At 38.8% G+C, this 12,875-nt stretch overlaps 5 protein-coding genes across 7 annotated transcripts in view; 3 read left to right on the top strand and 2 right to left on the bottom strand.

The window, feature by feature from the left end:
- The window catches only part of LOC135167031 (uncharacterized), a 52,652-nt gene extending 50,635 nt beyond the window's left edge, over window positions 1-2,017 (top strand). Inside the window, exons 1-2 of one of the 2 annotated variants that reach the window (XM_064129872.1) lie at window positions 19-159; window positions 502-2,017. In XM_064129872.1, coding sequence (XP_063985942.1) covers window positions 158-159; window positions 502-2,017 — 1,518 coding nt within the window. In that variant the 5' untranslated portion in view covers window positions 19-157. Of the gene's footprint in view, window positions 1-18; window positions 160-501 lie in introns of those variants that run through there. The other variant, XM_064129874.1, reaches the window with a different exon arrangement.
- Window positions 2,018-2,059: 42 nt separating this feature from the next.
- On the bottom strand, window positions 2,060-5,241 carry LOC135167032 (beta-1,3-glucan-binding protein 1-like). Its single transcript, XM_064129875.1, has 7 exons — window positions 5,057-5,241; window positions 3,829-4,056; window positions 3,513-3,730; window positions 3,183-3,319; window positions 2,513-3,002; window positions 2,303-2,404; window positions 2,060-2,232 (listed from the first exon to the last, which is right to left on the bottom strand). The coding sequence occupies exons 1-7, from the start codon at window positions 5,181-5,183 to the stop codon at window positions 2,131-2,133; spliced, it is 1,404 nt and encodes a 467-aa protein (XP_063985945.1). The 5' UTR covers window positions 5,184-5,241; the 3' UTR covers window positions 2,060-2,130.
- Window positions 5,242-5,639: 398 nt separating this feature from the next.
- On the top strand, window positions 5,640-8,186 carry LOC135167034 (uncharacterized). The gene is made up of 7 exons (XM_064129877.1): window positions 5,640-5,834; window positions 6,217-6,345; window positions 6,416-6,533; window positions 6,817-6,947; window positions 7,038-7,262; window positions 7,452-7,569; window positions 7,755-8,186. Exons 1-7 carry the CDS (start codon window positions 5,649-5,651, stop codon window positions 7,982-7,984), a joined length of 1,137 nt encoding a protein of 378 aa, XP_063985947.1. The 5' UTR covers window positions 5,640-5,648; the 3' UTR covers window positions 7,985-8,186.
- A 191-nt stretch (window positions 8,187-8,377) lies between these two features.
- LOC135167030 (tyrosine--tRNA ligase, cytoplasmic) lies at window positions 8,378-11,335 on the top strand. 2 transcript variants are annotated; one of them, XM_064129870.1, is made up of 7 exons: window positions 8,378-8,537; window positions 9,040-9,419; window positions 9,639-9,901; window positions 10,013-10,228; window positions 10,333-10,539; window positions 10,596-10,881; window positions 10,967-11,335. In XM_064129870.1, exons 2-7 carry the CDS (start codon window positions 9,043-9,045, stop codon window positions 11,220-11,222), a joined length of 1,605 nt encoding a protein of 534 aa, XP_063985940.1. In that variant the 5' UTR covers window positions 8,378-8,537; window positions 9,040-9,042; the 3' UTR covers window positions 11,223-11,335. The 2 variants fall into 2 exon arrangements, with proteins under 2 accessions (XP_063985940.1, XP_063985941.1); XM_064129871.1 differs by having other exon boundaries at window positions 8,518-8,541.
- A 93-nt stretch (window positions 11,336-11,428) lies between these two features.
- Window positions 11,429-12,517, bottom strand: LOC135167036 (DNA-directed RNA polymerases I, II, and III subunit RPABC2). Its single transcript, XM_064129880.1, has 3 exons — window positions 12,304-12,517; window positions 11,980-12,132; window positions 11,429-11,788 (listed from the first exon to the last, which is right to left on the bottom strand). Exons 1-3 carry the CDS (start codon window positions 12,330-12,332, stop codon window positions 11,578-11,580), a joined length of 393 nt encoding a protein of 130 aa, XP_063985950.1. The 5' UTR covers window positions 12,333-12,517; the 3' UTR covers window positions 11,429-11,577.
- Window positions 12,518-12,875: the final 358 nt, after the last annotated feature.

Here is a 12,875-nt window from a genome sequence, read left to right as displayed (position 1 = left end):
AAAATTTGTAATTTCCTTGGTATTTTACGAGACGTGTAAGACAATAGAGCCATAAATTCAACTGTTCGTTTGAGTGATCCCTTTGTTAACAAGTCCCATGGAGACATAACTCCTACTCATTACACTCCGCATCACTCCATAAGGATCAACCGCGAAAATGTGAGTGAAAAAATTCCTTAAATATTTTTTTGCCAATTGAGTAAACATTTTGAAGTAGGCAGGGATCGATACGCCAGAGAAATACTTTATTTTATGAGAGAAATAAATGATTCGAGGACTGAGTCTAGCGAGAACACCAGTAGCGGGGTTACCGCACGTCAAGTCCTAACCTCTGAAAAAAATTTTAAAAATGAAAAATGCCATCAGTCAAAACACTACCAAGAATCCACCTCAATTATCCATTAGATTTGAATCGAAATGAATGAATAATATTAATAAATTTATTTCTATGAATCCGTCTATTGAAAAATAGCACCCATCAAAATTATTTCCCATTTCCAGGCCCAAACGTAAACGAGTACTTTCATATACCAACGAAGACCTGCAAAAAGCTGTGAAAGCTGTGAATGATGGAAAAACCCTGGGATCAGCTAGCAAAGAATTTAACATTCCAAAATCAACGCTATTCGACAAATCCAAAGGCTGTTCGGAGCCTGTAATAGGCCGGCCGGGTCCAGCGAGTGTCTTGGGTGAATTCTACGAGCAGAAGCTCGTGGAATGGATTCTCTACATGTCTGACCAGGGTTGCCCAGTCACCAAAGATCAGCTCTTAAATTCAGTCCAAAAATTGGTAGAATCCCTCGGCAAAGCCGATGTCTTCACTGATGGTCGTCCAGGAAGGCACTGGTATTGTGCTTTTCAAAAACGTCATCCGCAGGTTGAAGATAGAATAGCCGAGAGTACAACGTTTTCTCAAGCTAGAGTTACCGAAGACAAAGTTCGCCATTGGTTTGACCAAGTGAAAAATCACTTGGCCAACAAAAATTTATTGAATATTGACGGCTCGCGTGTATTCAACTGCGAAGAATCTGGTTTCTATCTCTGCCCTAAGGGACCGAAGGTCCTGATCAAACGGGGTAATCGGGCGGTATTCGATGAAAATGAGTGCCTCACAGCATTGTTCTGTGGAAATGCTGCTGGCGATTGTCTACCACCGATGATCACACTCAACTACGTACGAATACCAGCCATTGTCACAGCTCTGACGCCAAAAGACTACACTATTGGTCGCTCGACAAATGGTTGGATGACGCCAGGTTCATTCATGGATTGGATTCGTAAGTCTTTTCATCCGTGGCTTGTGACAAATGGAATTGAAATGCCAGTAGTGCTCTACCTGAACGGACACTCGTCCCATCTGACCCTACAGCTGAGTGATTTCTGTCACGATAATGGAATAGAGTTGATTTCCATTCACCCAAATTACATCAATTTTCTCCAGCCAATGGACGTCGCTGTGTTTCATCCTCTCAAAGCAGCCTGGAGAGATGCAATAACAGAGTGGAAAATGAATAAAAATGGAGGTCGTCTGAAGCGCGAGTACTTCGGTGGAGTTCTGGAGAAAACACTTGAGAAGATCAAGTGGAAAAATATCTTGCCGACTGCCTTCGAGACCACAGGACTTCACCCTTTCAACCCTGATGCTGTCCAGTACGAGGGGAATCTACTCATGCCAAAACACCTGAAGTCATCGTCTGTACCAGCAGAACTGGAACTTTCTTCTAAACTAGCAGCGATGACCCACGTCGAGTTCGTGGAGGCGAATATCGACCGACAATTGCTTGAAGAGTTTCATCTTGTTGATGAGAGGGAAGAGTGGACTGGGGATATTTCTCAGAGAGGCTTGTTCTCGTTCTGGAGAAGAGTTAAAAATTTCGAAGACGCCCAGGAGAGGCTGAACGTCTCAGCAGTAGACGAGGAGGAAAAGAATCCTGATGCACAGAAAGTGTTTCTTGCGGCCACTAATTTACAACTGTCTTGTCCTTCATTTAATACTTTTAAGGACGAATATTCGTGATGATTCTTGTCAGTATTTTTTCATATACATAAAGATTCAATATCAACGTCAACATATTTTTATAAGTACCGTATTTAAGAGAAATATACCTGTATGAAAATATTTCGTAGTAATTACAAAGCAGTAACTTTAATGTAGTCAATTTGCAATTCCCTGTCCATGTTCCTCCACGATCCCGACCATTCCGCAGTGGACTTGAAGAAGTCGAACAAAGCCTGTCAGTGATAATTATAAATTCATTTTAGTACGGAAACATAGTGTACGAAAGTTTTCTCGACGTCTTACCTTCGAGGCGACATTCTTCCAAGGTTTCTGGGACGAACCACTGACCGCCTGGTCTGGAAATTCGGTAGAACCCCCCACGCCCACTCCAAGGGTTACATAAAACTGGAAAAGACAGATTTCCAGGAATTATTCATATTGTATTTTGGCATATTGTTTCTGCTTTTAAAACGAAATTTTTGAAAAAGATGACTTTTCATTTTTCGTGGTTACCGGTTTGTCAAAGCTGGCATCAACAGCAGCACTTCCGTACTCGACATCATTCACCTTCACCGAAATTCTGTCTTTCCGCCACTCCAACGTATACGTATGGAAGGAGTCGGACCAGAGCTCTGGGGAATATCTCCTGGCCCGCTGAGCAGGCGCAGTGCTGGCCGCAGTCAATCGCGACACCGGCCCTCCGCAGATGATATGTCCGCTGATATCAGTTCCTCCACTAGCTTGCAACCGCTCGTTACCGGAGGATTCAACGATCCTCAACTGCTGGGTCGTTTCCATGGAGTTTGGATCCCCATCCAACGGCTCCAGGACAATAACTGGATATATCCAGTCCCCTTTAGGTAATTTTGCGCGAATGTCGACTCTCCCGTACATGAACGCGAAAGAGCTCTTGGTATTTACGATCCCGGACGCTACTGGCGGCAATATGTAGCTGCCACGACCGGTACGAGTGCAGTCCTGCGTGTTTGGTTTGCCTGTGCATCTGAATTAATCATAAAATTATGAAACAGAATGGTTTCAAATCCTTAACTTTTTTACCAATCCATATATTTTGTTTCCTTTTTCATAGAATTCAAGCTGTAAGGACGACTAATCTCAATGACATTTGCGACACTTAATCGCACACATGTCAATGAAGACCTTCAAAAAAAATGTCACTTACTTTGAGAGCGTTAAAGTCCCATGTTCAATGAAGTCCCTTCCGTACTCTTTCTCCATAAATGTCGGAATGACATGGAGTTTTCCATCCGCGGCTTTTACATTTCTTTGGTCATTCCGATAAATAACAAACGGGTAATCCTATTAATGGTAAAATAAAAAATGCATCAACACTTGAAAAGTCGATAATTGTTTTGTTAAAACGAGCAACGATTAACAGAGATAAATATTCCGTCAAATTTCCGTCTCTTTCGTAATTTCGGAGGGAAATGTCAATACGCGCATTAGAGTTCGGTAATATTGACAAAATATTTTTCCCCGTGTAGAAAATTACAGGAGCGCGTGAGAATTGTTCAATCGTATTCCACTTTCTCGGCTCAAGATCAACAAATTCGTCCTGGAAGAGGGTTTCCCCAATACAAGCTGCGTTTCGACGGCCGGTTGACAGATCGACCACAACAGACGTTGATATTTGACAATTGGGATTGTCGGCGCCCGGAGCAATCGGCTCGCCATTACCATTGAGTCGATTACCGTCGTCGTCGTAGAAATCTATTTTAAGGAACGAGGAAAGTTGTCATGTTAATGAAGTTCATCGTGATTCTTCACGCTTAATCATTACTTGACCTTCTGATAGGAGTCTGACTCACCAGTGACCTTGTGCTCCTGAAAGAGGAGATTGTAGCCGAGACCTTCGTACACAACGTGAACCCAGTAATACACTGTATCACCATACTTTAATTTTGTCGTCTTATCTTGGTATTTCCACCGGCCATTCCGCACTCTTAGAACATCTACGGCTATTGTTCCAGCCTCCAGCCCTTCGAATTCTTCGTTGACACGAACGTGGAAGGCGACTAGTGTGATGCCTTCCTCATCTATTTTATTTTAGAGCAAAACTATTAAAAACCGCTCACTACAGTATATTGCATCCTAAAAGACGAGCAAATTTTTTTTTTTCATTTTTCTATCCGTTCGAGAATAGAAAATGACGCTTCGCTTTAAACACGAGGCAGAAATAACTGTATTAAATATTTTATCAATTTTCCCACATATTTTTCCAGAGATTGACAGGAATCCTTGATATTCCATATCGATAATAGTCCACCACCGCCTTAGCGATTAATGAAAGCCATTAACTTCTCATTACCTTTGTAATCTATAATGGTATATGTATACTGGCAATTTTGGGATATCATATGAATGATTAGAAAAAAACATTCTAATTGCCTTTGTAGCCAACAATGGAACACAATTTATTTCAAATTACTTGGTCATTGGATAATCGGTGATATCATAGTCTCGCATGTGTAGTCGCATATAAAGAAATACTCCGGCAAATTAAATTTTTACTGACAATACTGATGTAATGAGGTATTCCAATATCTCCAATGTCCATTGGAAATGTATTGAGTGGAAAGACGTCAGGGAGCTGTATCGCAGAGGCATGCACATAAACCGGCAAATTCTTGCACGTTTCAGAGATATTAAAAAAAATATTTGTCGCTTGACACACTAGTTGAGTAGCTAAATCGCGCAAAGTATTGATTAAAAAATACGCAAAGAGTAATGTCTGAGGAAAATTCTGGTCACCGTACAGTAAAGGGGGTGGCCAAAAAAAAAAATCACTCCTGATACTGGGAATTGATTGGGTTAAATCTGAATCGCCTGTGACAATTTCTCTTAATAGCATTAGGTTTTTTTACAATCGACGATTGTAATTTCTTCCAGTATTCATCCCAGAATTTTTTAATCGGGAAGAGTACTGCTGTATGTTTTTCGAAAATTGAAAAGTTCTATCCCTGACTAAAAAACAGTCCCTGACTACTGAGATTATGTAGATTCGATGAAAAGATTTTCATTATTGAAAAGACTCACCTGGGATGGATATTCTAATTCCTTTTGGATAGAGGGGTTCCACCTTAGCCTTCGGTGGAGTATATTTCCCCAACACCGATTGAAACCCCAGGATCAATAAGGGAAAGATGAGCACAATTCGCAGCATAATTGGCGTTTGTTGTGACTCAGCAGCAGTGCATCAAGACACTGATGAGGAAACCGCGATTTTTCGCAGACAGTCATTTAATAACTGGGTGCTCCTGTAAGAGGAGTGGGAGATACTCTGGCATCGCTTATTTCCTCTGCGAAACTCGTTTTCCTTGTTATGATTTCTTCTTTGCTGTTTTTTCATCTCGTGATTTCAGCGTGTACAAAGTTCGGATGACTGCTAATGATTATGACGAGCTTGTCAAAAAGCGAACATGGAAAAATTTCCAGGTTGGCGAACAAATTGCATAGCTTCATTTGTCTAACCGAAAGTTATCAAAATATTCCACATTTTCACCAAATGTGGTGGGAATGATAAAGCAATGCAAAGCTCGCTTCTGAATTCACCTGCTTTTGGTGCTATTTACTGGACAGAATCGGATTTTTCAATTGATAACAATCAATGTCTGGTATATAGAATTTTATGACAATGCCTGCCACGTGTTGTTTTCTATTTTTCCGCTGGTATATAAAACTGTCGCAGCTTGTCTATGACATTACAGTTAGACAGGGCTTTCGAGTAATAACAGTCGAAATATCTCGAATATCCAGGAAAGCTATGTCGCTGGTTAATTTTTTTCTGTTAACCGCGATAATCGCATTGGCTCCGGTAAGTTAATTTGTTTAGTCTCAATCACTGTTTTATTGTGATTATAATCATGAGCTTTACAGAAGTTTACAGAATACTTTAATCAAGGAGTTGGCAAGGCACATAAAAATATTGTTTTCCAAAAAAATCCATTTTGATAACGACAAAAATATTTCATTGACCGTTATCGATGGGTTTCATTGGCCATTGTTGCTAGACAAAATAAATCATGACTGAAACTGATGATTGAACTTTTTAAGCAGTGTTTTCTGACAAAAAACATTGCAAAAGTTTACTCTGTTACCAATGCGTAAAAAAGTAGTTTCCGAACGCACGTGTAACACATACTATTTTTGGAAGTTGAAGTTTTACAATTAAAAAATATATGCTATTACTACCCAAGAGTTGCTATAGCAGAGTTGCCTCTCCATCCCACGGCCATTGCATGTTCGGTCCTTTCCGTGACACCGCTTTAACGTGTATCAAGCAGCACCGTGGATTCACTGGCTGTGTTATGCAGGATTTTGAATGGGTGAGAATCATGCACGTAATATAATTGAAAGAAAATTTCTTTTTATAATATTCATATTTCGCCCTCCCAGTTTTTCCCAAACCATACGCTATCCATTCATCGAATATTGAAATCAAGTAAAGTGTACGTCAAGCGACCAGGCCATTGGAGGACACTTCGAAAAGCTATGAGAGCATGTGTAGCAGATGGTAAGTATCCTATCTTAAAAAGTACATATTAAAATAAAGCCGAGGCAAATTATCTATTCCTCACTGATCAACATTTCTGGCACGTCAGTCAAAGCTACTAGAAGCTAACGACGCTCCAATAGTTTTTTGGCAACTAAAACGACATTATGTCACAGGGCTGATAAAAAATCTTTCGTAACAAGTACGGAAAAGTGATATTTGGTTCGTGTTTGGAACGAAAGATACCATTAAGTCTCATATTGCATTTATGATTCCTCAGTCCTATTTATTTTTATTTCACCAGCAAATGAATATGGTACAAATCGTGAAGAGAGGAGCGAAGGATTTATTGCCTGTTTGAATGACAAAAACGCTTTCACTGAATTGTTCCCCCGGATATTTTGCGGAAGAAAATCCAATAGACAGATGGACAGAGTGAGTTCAAAAAGAGAAAATGTCATAATACGTTCAATACTGCTTCCCAAAATTTTTTCTGGATTGTTTGCATTTCCATTATCTTTGCAGAAGGTTCCACAAAGCAGCAATGAGCTATTACAGGATATGCCGCATTGTGGATTTAACAAGACTTCTGGAACATTTGTTTCATGTTCTCGAAATTCATCAGAAATCGATAAGTCCCACACCCAAATTATCGCCACCTGTGCACTAGGACCCTTAAAACGCAACCTTATGAATTGCCTCTCGACTCTTTATAAGATAAATGGTTGCTTCCTCAATGGATTGGACTATGTATGTATACTTAAGGCATCTTATGTATAACTATCTGAATCTCTTTTCTTGTAATTTTCACGACAGCAAGAAAAATAACTCATTTTATGACGAGTGCAAAATAGTATATTTTGATACCCGTATAGAAATGTCGTTTTTGGGTCGTGAGTGAAACGTAAAAAAATATTTATGCTCCTCCTGTGTTATCAGTTTACAGAATCTGACAAGATAATCCCCACGCAAGTTATCAACTCCGTCCAACCATACGTCATTTATTCGGAATATAGGGAGAGGATAAACGCAAACATCAAAACGTGTGTGGAGAAAGGTAAGAAAATCAGTTTCAGTCGATCGCGGTATTATGAGATACTTCCTCCTCTGTTCCCCTGTTCAATGAACTTCTGCAACTGCACTCATTAATTTTGAGTAACAAGAGGAAAGTTATCGATTAAAATTCGCTGAGGTATCCACTGAAAAATGTATCTCAATTATTTACATTTTTTTGTTCCCCAGCAAACTCCGTCATCGGTAGATCTGATGTAAGTGATACATTTGTAAACTGTTGGCTGAATGGAACCCATTTAACTCTCTTCGAGCAGGGCCTTTGTCCAAAAGACAATTCCACAGAAGAGTATAGCCCAGCGAACTTATCCACTAACGGGGTGGAACCTAACTATACTAAAGCACTCGTTATTCTAGCCTATGATACTCTTGAGAAATTTTTCCAAGTTTTGGTTTCGTAAAATATTAACAGCTTTGTATGATCTATTAAGTCTGGCCACGAGCTGCAAAAAACAAGCCAATTACGAAATATCATCCTCAAGGAAAATGACATTTCATGAGCAAAACATTGGGTCGATTTGTCATTTGTTCCGTAAACATAAGTTCCATCCATACATTTTATAGAAATAAATGTTTAAATAAATCAACTTCATAAAAATTGTTACCTCGTTTGTCTTAATCTGTTTACCTAAATAAACCTAGATAACCTACATAAAAATAAGTTGTAAATATGTCGACATAAACAACCGGAACAAGTACTCTTCCAGTACCAACACGGTAAATAAATTCTACGTAAATATCTCAGCACTTGGAAGAACAAATAATTCAAAATTTTTAATCATACCACACCTTGAACATTTGAAAAAAGCAGAAGAGTGTAATTTTACACACACCCCGCGCAACCGCTGTCGCCTAGTGCTAATTTAACGCATAGGGGCCCTAGGAATGAGAAAGTGGTTGAACTTAACGGGTTAAGTTCTTGACATCTGGCCATCACAGACACAATCAATACTGGCAAGTAATAATGTAGCAATTTTCTGAGTAAAATCAATTCTTCTTTAGTTATAATTATTTTCTGAGGCTTTTCCAAATTAATTCTGAAAGATTACAGTCGTTTTCTCAACTGCTTAACGCCATTTCTCATTCTGACGGCCTTCATAACCTCCAAAGATTAACGAGCATTGTGTGGTGACTCGCAGAAAATAGTTCTCTGGAATAGATAAACACTTCTTCTCTAGATTTTTTTTTTTGGTTTTCAAAATTTAATTATCATAGACTTTGGGAAGCTTATACATCATGTCATCATGCGATTTTCTGACATGTTACACGTGTGTTCGGCACAGTTACGCATGCGTAGACAAACAAGTAAAGAATGAAAGTACGAAATTAATTTACAAAAACAAATGACAACAAAAAAAATCTATTAAAATCCCCATTTTCACTGACAATTCTTTTGAAAAAATTTCCCACTCAGGACAGCAAAATAGTGAAATAATGTTTTGGATTAACAAAATAGATTATGACTCAGTTAACCCCCGAAGAGAAGCATCAGTTGATAACGCGAAACCTTGCGGAATGGTTGGGTGACGACAGATTGAAATCCATCCTGAAGGAGAGGGATCTGAAGCTGTATTGGGGGACAGCGACCACAGGAAAGCCCCACATTGGGTACTTCACCCCAATATCCAAGATTGCGGATTTTCTGAACGCTGGGGTTGAAGTGACAATTCTTTTCGCCGACCTTCATGCCTATTTGGATAACATGAAGGCACCCTGGGAGCTCCTGGCTAGAAGGACAGAGTACTACGAAGCTGTGATCAAGTCAATGTTGAAATCGATTAAAGTTCCACTTAACAATCTTAAGTTTGTAAAGGGAACGGATTACCAACTGTCCAAGTGAGTCTTTCTCTCGTTTTTCTGGGGGGCTTTTTATCCTCCTCGGTATGACAATATTTAATCTTTAGCCTGGCTCTTCACTTATGATCAGTAATGAAGAAGATTATTTTGTTCTCAAATTCCTCATCGTGTCAATTATTTTTTTTGAAATAACCCCAGATGATTTATCTGGAAAACTAACCAAGCGAATGAATCTTCATTCGATCCCGTTGTTTTTAGGGAATATACATTGGACGTTTATCGTCTGAGCTCAATAGTCACTGAGCATGATGCCAAGAAAGCTGGGGCTGAAGTTGTCAAGCAAGTGGCAAGTCCCTTCCTCTCTGGGCTGCTCTATCCAGGTCTTCAAGCACTTGACGAACAGTATTTGGGAGTTGATGCTCAATTCGGTGGTGTTGATCAACGCAAGATCTTCACATTCTCTGAGAAGTATCTACCCATGATGGGATATGAGAAGAGAGTCCATCTGATGAATCCCATGAGTAAGTTTTTCATTCATTAGGATTTTCATCGCCGCAAGAAATCAAATAATTATAATTAAGAATATTGTTTTTCTTGCCTACTAGTTCTAAGTTTTTTTTATTTTTTGATAGTCCCTGGACTGGCTGGGGCCAAAATGTCGTCTTCAGAGGAGGATTCTAAAATAGATCTGCTGGACAGTGCTGCTAATGTCAAAAAAAAATTGAAGAAGGCATTCTGTGAGCCTGGTAACATCGTTGATAACGGAATTCTCGCGTTTTCCAAACACGTGATCTTCAGACTCATGAAGAAGGGAGAAAAATTCTTGGTTCCGAGGGCAGCGGAATTCGGTACGATTCTTACGTTTTTTCGCTGATAATTTTCCTCATCTAATTAACAACTTTTTTCTTTCCAAATAATAATTTTTAACTTTAAAAAAATTTTTACCGTCCAGGTGGTGACGTAGAATACGAAACATACGAAGATCTTGAGAATGCCTTCTCCAGAGAAGTAATCCATCCTGGAGATTTGAAAGCAGCTGTTGAGGTGTACATTAACAGACTGCTGGATCCAATCAGAAAGGAATTCGAGGCTGACCCGAACTTGAAGAGCCTGAGCAATAAAGCTTACCCTCCACCCCAAAAAGAGAAGAAGCAAGCGAGTATGTATCACTTGATATTAATTATAACTTTCGATTCATAATACTTTTTTTATTAGATAAATCCAGTGCACCAGCCAATCAAAATACTGAAATCGAGCCTTCGAGGCTCGACATCAGAGTAGGAAAAATTATCGAAGTGTCAAAGCATCCTGATGCCGACTCTTTGTACGTGGAGAAAATCGATCTGGGGGAAGAGAGTGGACCAAGAACGATCGTGAGTGGTCTTGTGAATTTTGTTCCGATCGAGGAGATGAGGGACAGAATGGTTGTGGTTCTGGCTAATCTGAAACCAGCCAATTTGAGAGGTGTGGCTTCACACGGAATGGTCCTGTGTGCCTCAGTGTGAGTAAATTTCTACTTTGAAAAACTGAAAAACTTCTAAATACTCTTTGTAATTCAATAATTAGATAATTTCTTTTTTTTTCAGAGATGGAGAAGAACGAAAGGTGGAACCCATTCGTCCGCCATCAGACGCATCCCCAGGAGACCGAGTGGTAGTAGAAAACTACGAGAATGGAGTTCCAGACGATGTTTTAAACCCCAAGAAGAAGGTCTGGGAAAAATTGTCAGTGGATCTCATTGTTAATTCGAATGGAGAGGCTTCGTGGAGCGGGAATCTCCTTCTGACTCCCGCCAAAGGAAAGCTCACTGCAGACTCTCTCAAGAACGTTCCCATTAAATAAAGAACGATTAAAGAATAAGAATAGCAAATTCACAACTCATGCATTTTTTTCATCAATTTTGTTAATTATTGATGAATAAATTCAATAAAATTTGCACTGATAAATTATAGAAATTGGCTTATTATTGAATTTTCACCATTTAACCATTATTTATGAGACTGAAATCAGGGAGAATATACTTTCTATAAAAATATTTTAAAAAACACGATTTTAAGCGACAAGATTTATTTACAAATTAATTAATCTGATGAGTTAATGTATGATCGGGAGATCAGTCCTTCAGACCAACACTATTCTTCTATATTAAAATATTTCGATTGGGGTACATAAATAATTCAGACGCAGTTTGTAATATTTAGTGATCAGTGATAATTAGCTCATCAATTCCCCAATCCTCGTAGCTGTGATCTGGAAGATATCTTCGGATGACAATGGGAATTTTTCTCTGCTTCAATTCTTTCATGGCGATTTGCAGGGGATCCGTTTCTCCCTCGAGCTCCACCATTACGGGTGCACACATGGCAATTTGCAAGGCTCGTGTGCCAAGAACCCTTGCCCTTTCATACCTAAATTAATAACAATAACTCCAGGTGAATAAAAATCGACAAAAGACGGTGTCTGATTTTTTAGAGAGAAATATTTCTAGATGAGTTGAAAAAAAAAGATAGATCAAGCGTTATTTATAAAAATGAAATTATTCTCTCCCGTAAAGGGTGAGCATTAATGTTCATTTGTCAAGTGATGAGGGATTATTTACTTCGTCATGTATCTGGTGGTTATCCTCTTAGATTTTTGAACACCTGCATTTCCTTCTCCGGTCTGCAGGAGTTCGAAATTATCCCCTTCTTCTTCCTGTTGTTCCAATTCAATGTTGTCATCTTCATCTGCATCATCGAAGTCGTCTGCTACCCTGAAATTTTATGGTACATTAATTCTTTCAATATTGGCGCTTTTCATGTGCAAAGGAAGTCATAATTCGCACATGATTGAAAAAAACAATCAGAACATGTTCTATTCATTTATTTGATTAAAATAATGTATAGTAATCATTGTTTGCAACTCTTTGAGGTTAGGTACTCACTCATCCCCATCAAAATCGTCGTCTGCCATAATTTCTGGAGTTGAATGGAATTTGAATGGATTGCAGAAACGCAGGAAACGTTATTTATCAATAATCAAGTGGAAATAAATAATTTAATTATATTTTAACCATTATTTCACACCGCAAATGAGCACTAAACGTGATCGAAGTGACCAAGCGTTAAAATAAATAACGAAAACGAAACAACGTGCAGTGTGCGTGCTGCGCGTCTCTCTGCGCATGAGAGTTTCTATTGGCTCGCGTCCCATAAAGTTTTACTTGAATTTTGAATCTCTTCTGGTTTTTCCAACTCAATGGATATATGTATTATTATTTAATTCGATTTTGTTATGCATTCGCAGTCCTGCTTATTCCGATTAAATATTTCTTCCAGATTTAGAATTTCCTGGGACCATATCAATGTATTCATCTAGTATCTACTGTTATCTACGGTTATCTTTACTTATTATTCACTAGATTGCCTTTTCATGAGATGTACTAAAGTAAATATTTGTTAATTATTATCTTTTAATTAAATCATCGATCGGGAAAAGCCCCGCTGATTTTACCAA

This window comes from Diachasmimorpha longicaudata, chromosome 10 (genome assembly GCF_034640455.1).
Source record: "Diachasmimorpha longicaudata isolate KC_UGA_2023 chromosome 10, iyDiaLong2, whole genome shotgun sequence".
NCBI classification, from domain to species: Eukaryota; Metazoa; Arthropoda; class Insecta; order Hymenoptera; family Braconidae; genus Diachasmimorpha; species Diachasmimorpha longicaudata.
Note: the sequence above shows the minus strand (reverse complement) of the source record. Positions and strands in the feature narration are given on the sequence as shown.

Excerpts from the sequence above, each read along its gene's own strand:
- LOC135167032 (XM_064129875.1), bottom strand. The coding sequence starts at position 5,183 with ATGCTGCGAATTGTGCTCATCTTTCCCTTATTGATCCTGGGGTTTCAA. Across the intron at positions 3,731-3,828 it reads TCAGGAGCACAAGGTCACTG|ATTTCTACGACGACGACGGT; the intron begins GTGAGTCAGACT and ends TCCTTAAAATAG. Across the intron at positions 2,405-2,512 it reads ATGCCAGCTTTGACAAACCG|TTTTATGTAACCCTTGGAGT; the intron begins GTAACCACGAAA and ends TGTCTTTTCCAG.
- LOC135167034 (XM_064129877.1), top strand. The coding sequence starts at position 5,649 with ATGACAATGCCTGCCACGTGTTGTTTTCTATTTTTCCGCTGGTATATA. Across the intron at positions 6,948-7,037 it reads CCAATAGACAGATGGACAGA|AAGGTTCCACAAAGCAGCAA; the intron begins GTGAGTTCAAAA and ends TTATCTTTGCAG. Across the intron at positions 7,263-7,451 it reads TCCTCAATGGATTGGACTAT|TTTACAGAATCTGACAAGAT; the intron begins GTATGTATACTT and ends CTGTGTTATCAG.
- LOC135167030 (XM_064129870.1), top strand. The coding sequence starts at position 9,043 with ATGACTCAGTTAACCCCCGAAGAGAAGCATCAGTTGATAACGCGAAAC. Across the intron at positions 9,420-9,638 it reads ACGGATTACCAACTGTCCAA|GGAATATACATTGGACGTTT; the intron begins GTGAGTCTTTCT and ends CGTTGTTTTTAG. Across the intron at positions 10,882-10,966 it reads ATGGTCCTGTGTGCCTCAGT|AGATGGAGAAGAACGAAAGG; the intron begins GTGAGTAAATTT and ends TTTTTTTTTCAG.
- LOC135167036 (XM_064129880.1), bottom strand. The coding sequence starts at position 12,332 with ATGGCAGACGACGATTTTGATGGGGATGA. Across the intron at positions 12,133-12,303 it reads GACGATTTTGATGGGGATGA|GGTAGCAGACGACTTCGATG; the intron begins GTGAGTACCTAA and ends ATAAAATTTCAG. Across the intron at positions 11,789-11,979 it reads ACCACCAGATACATGACGAA|GTATGAAAGGGCAAGGGTTC; the intron begins GTAAATAATCCC and ends TTATTAATTTAG.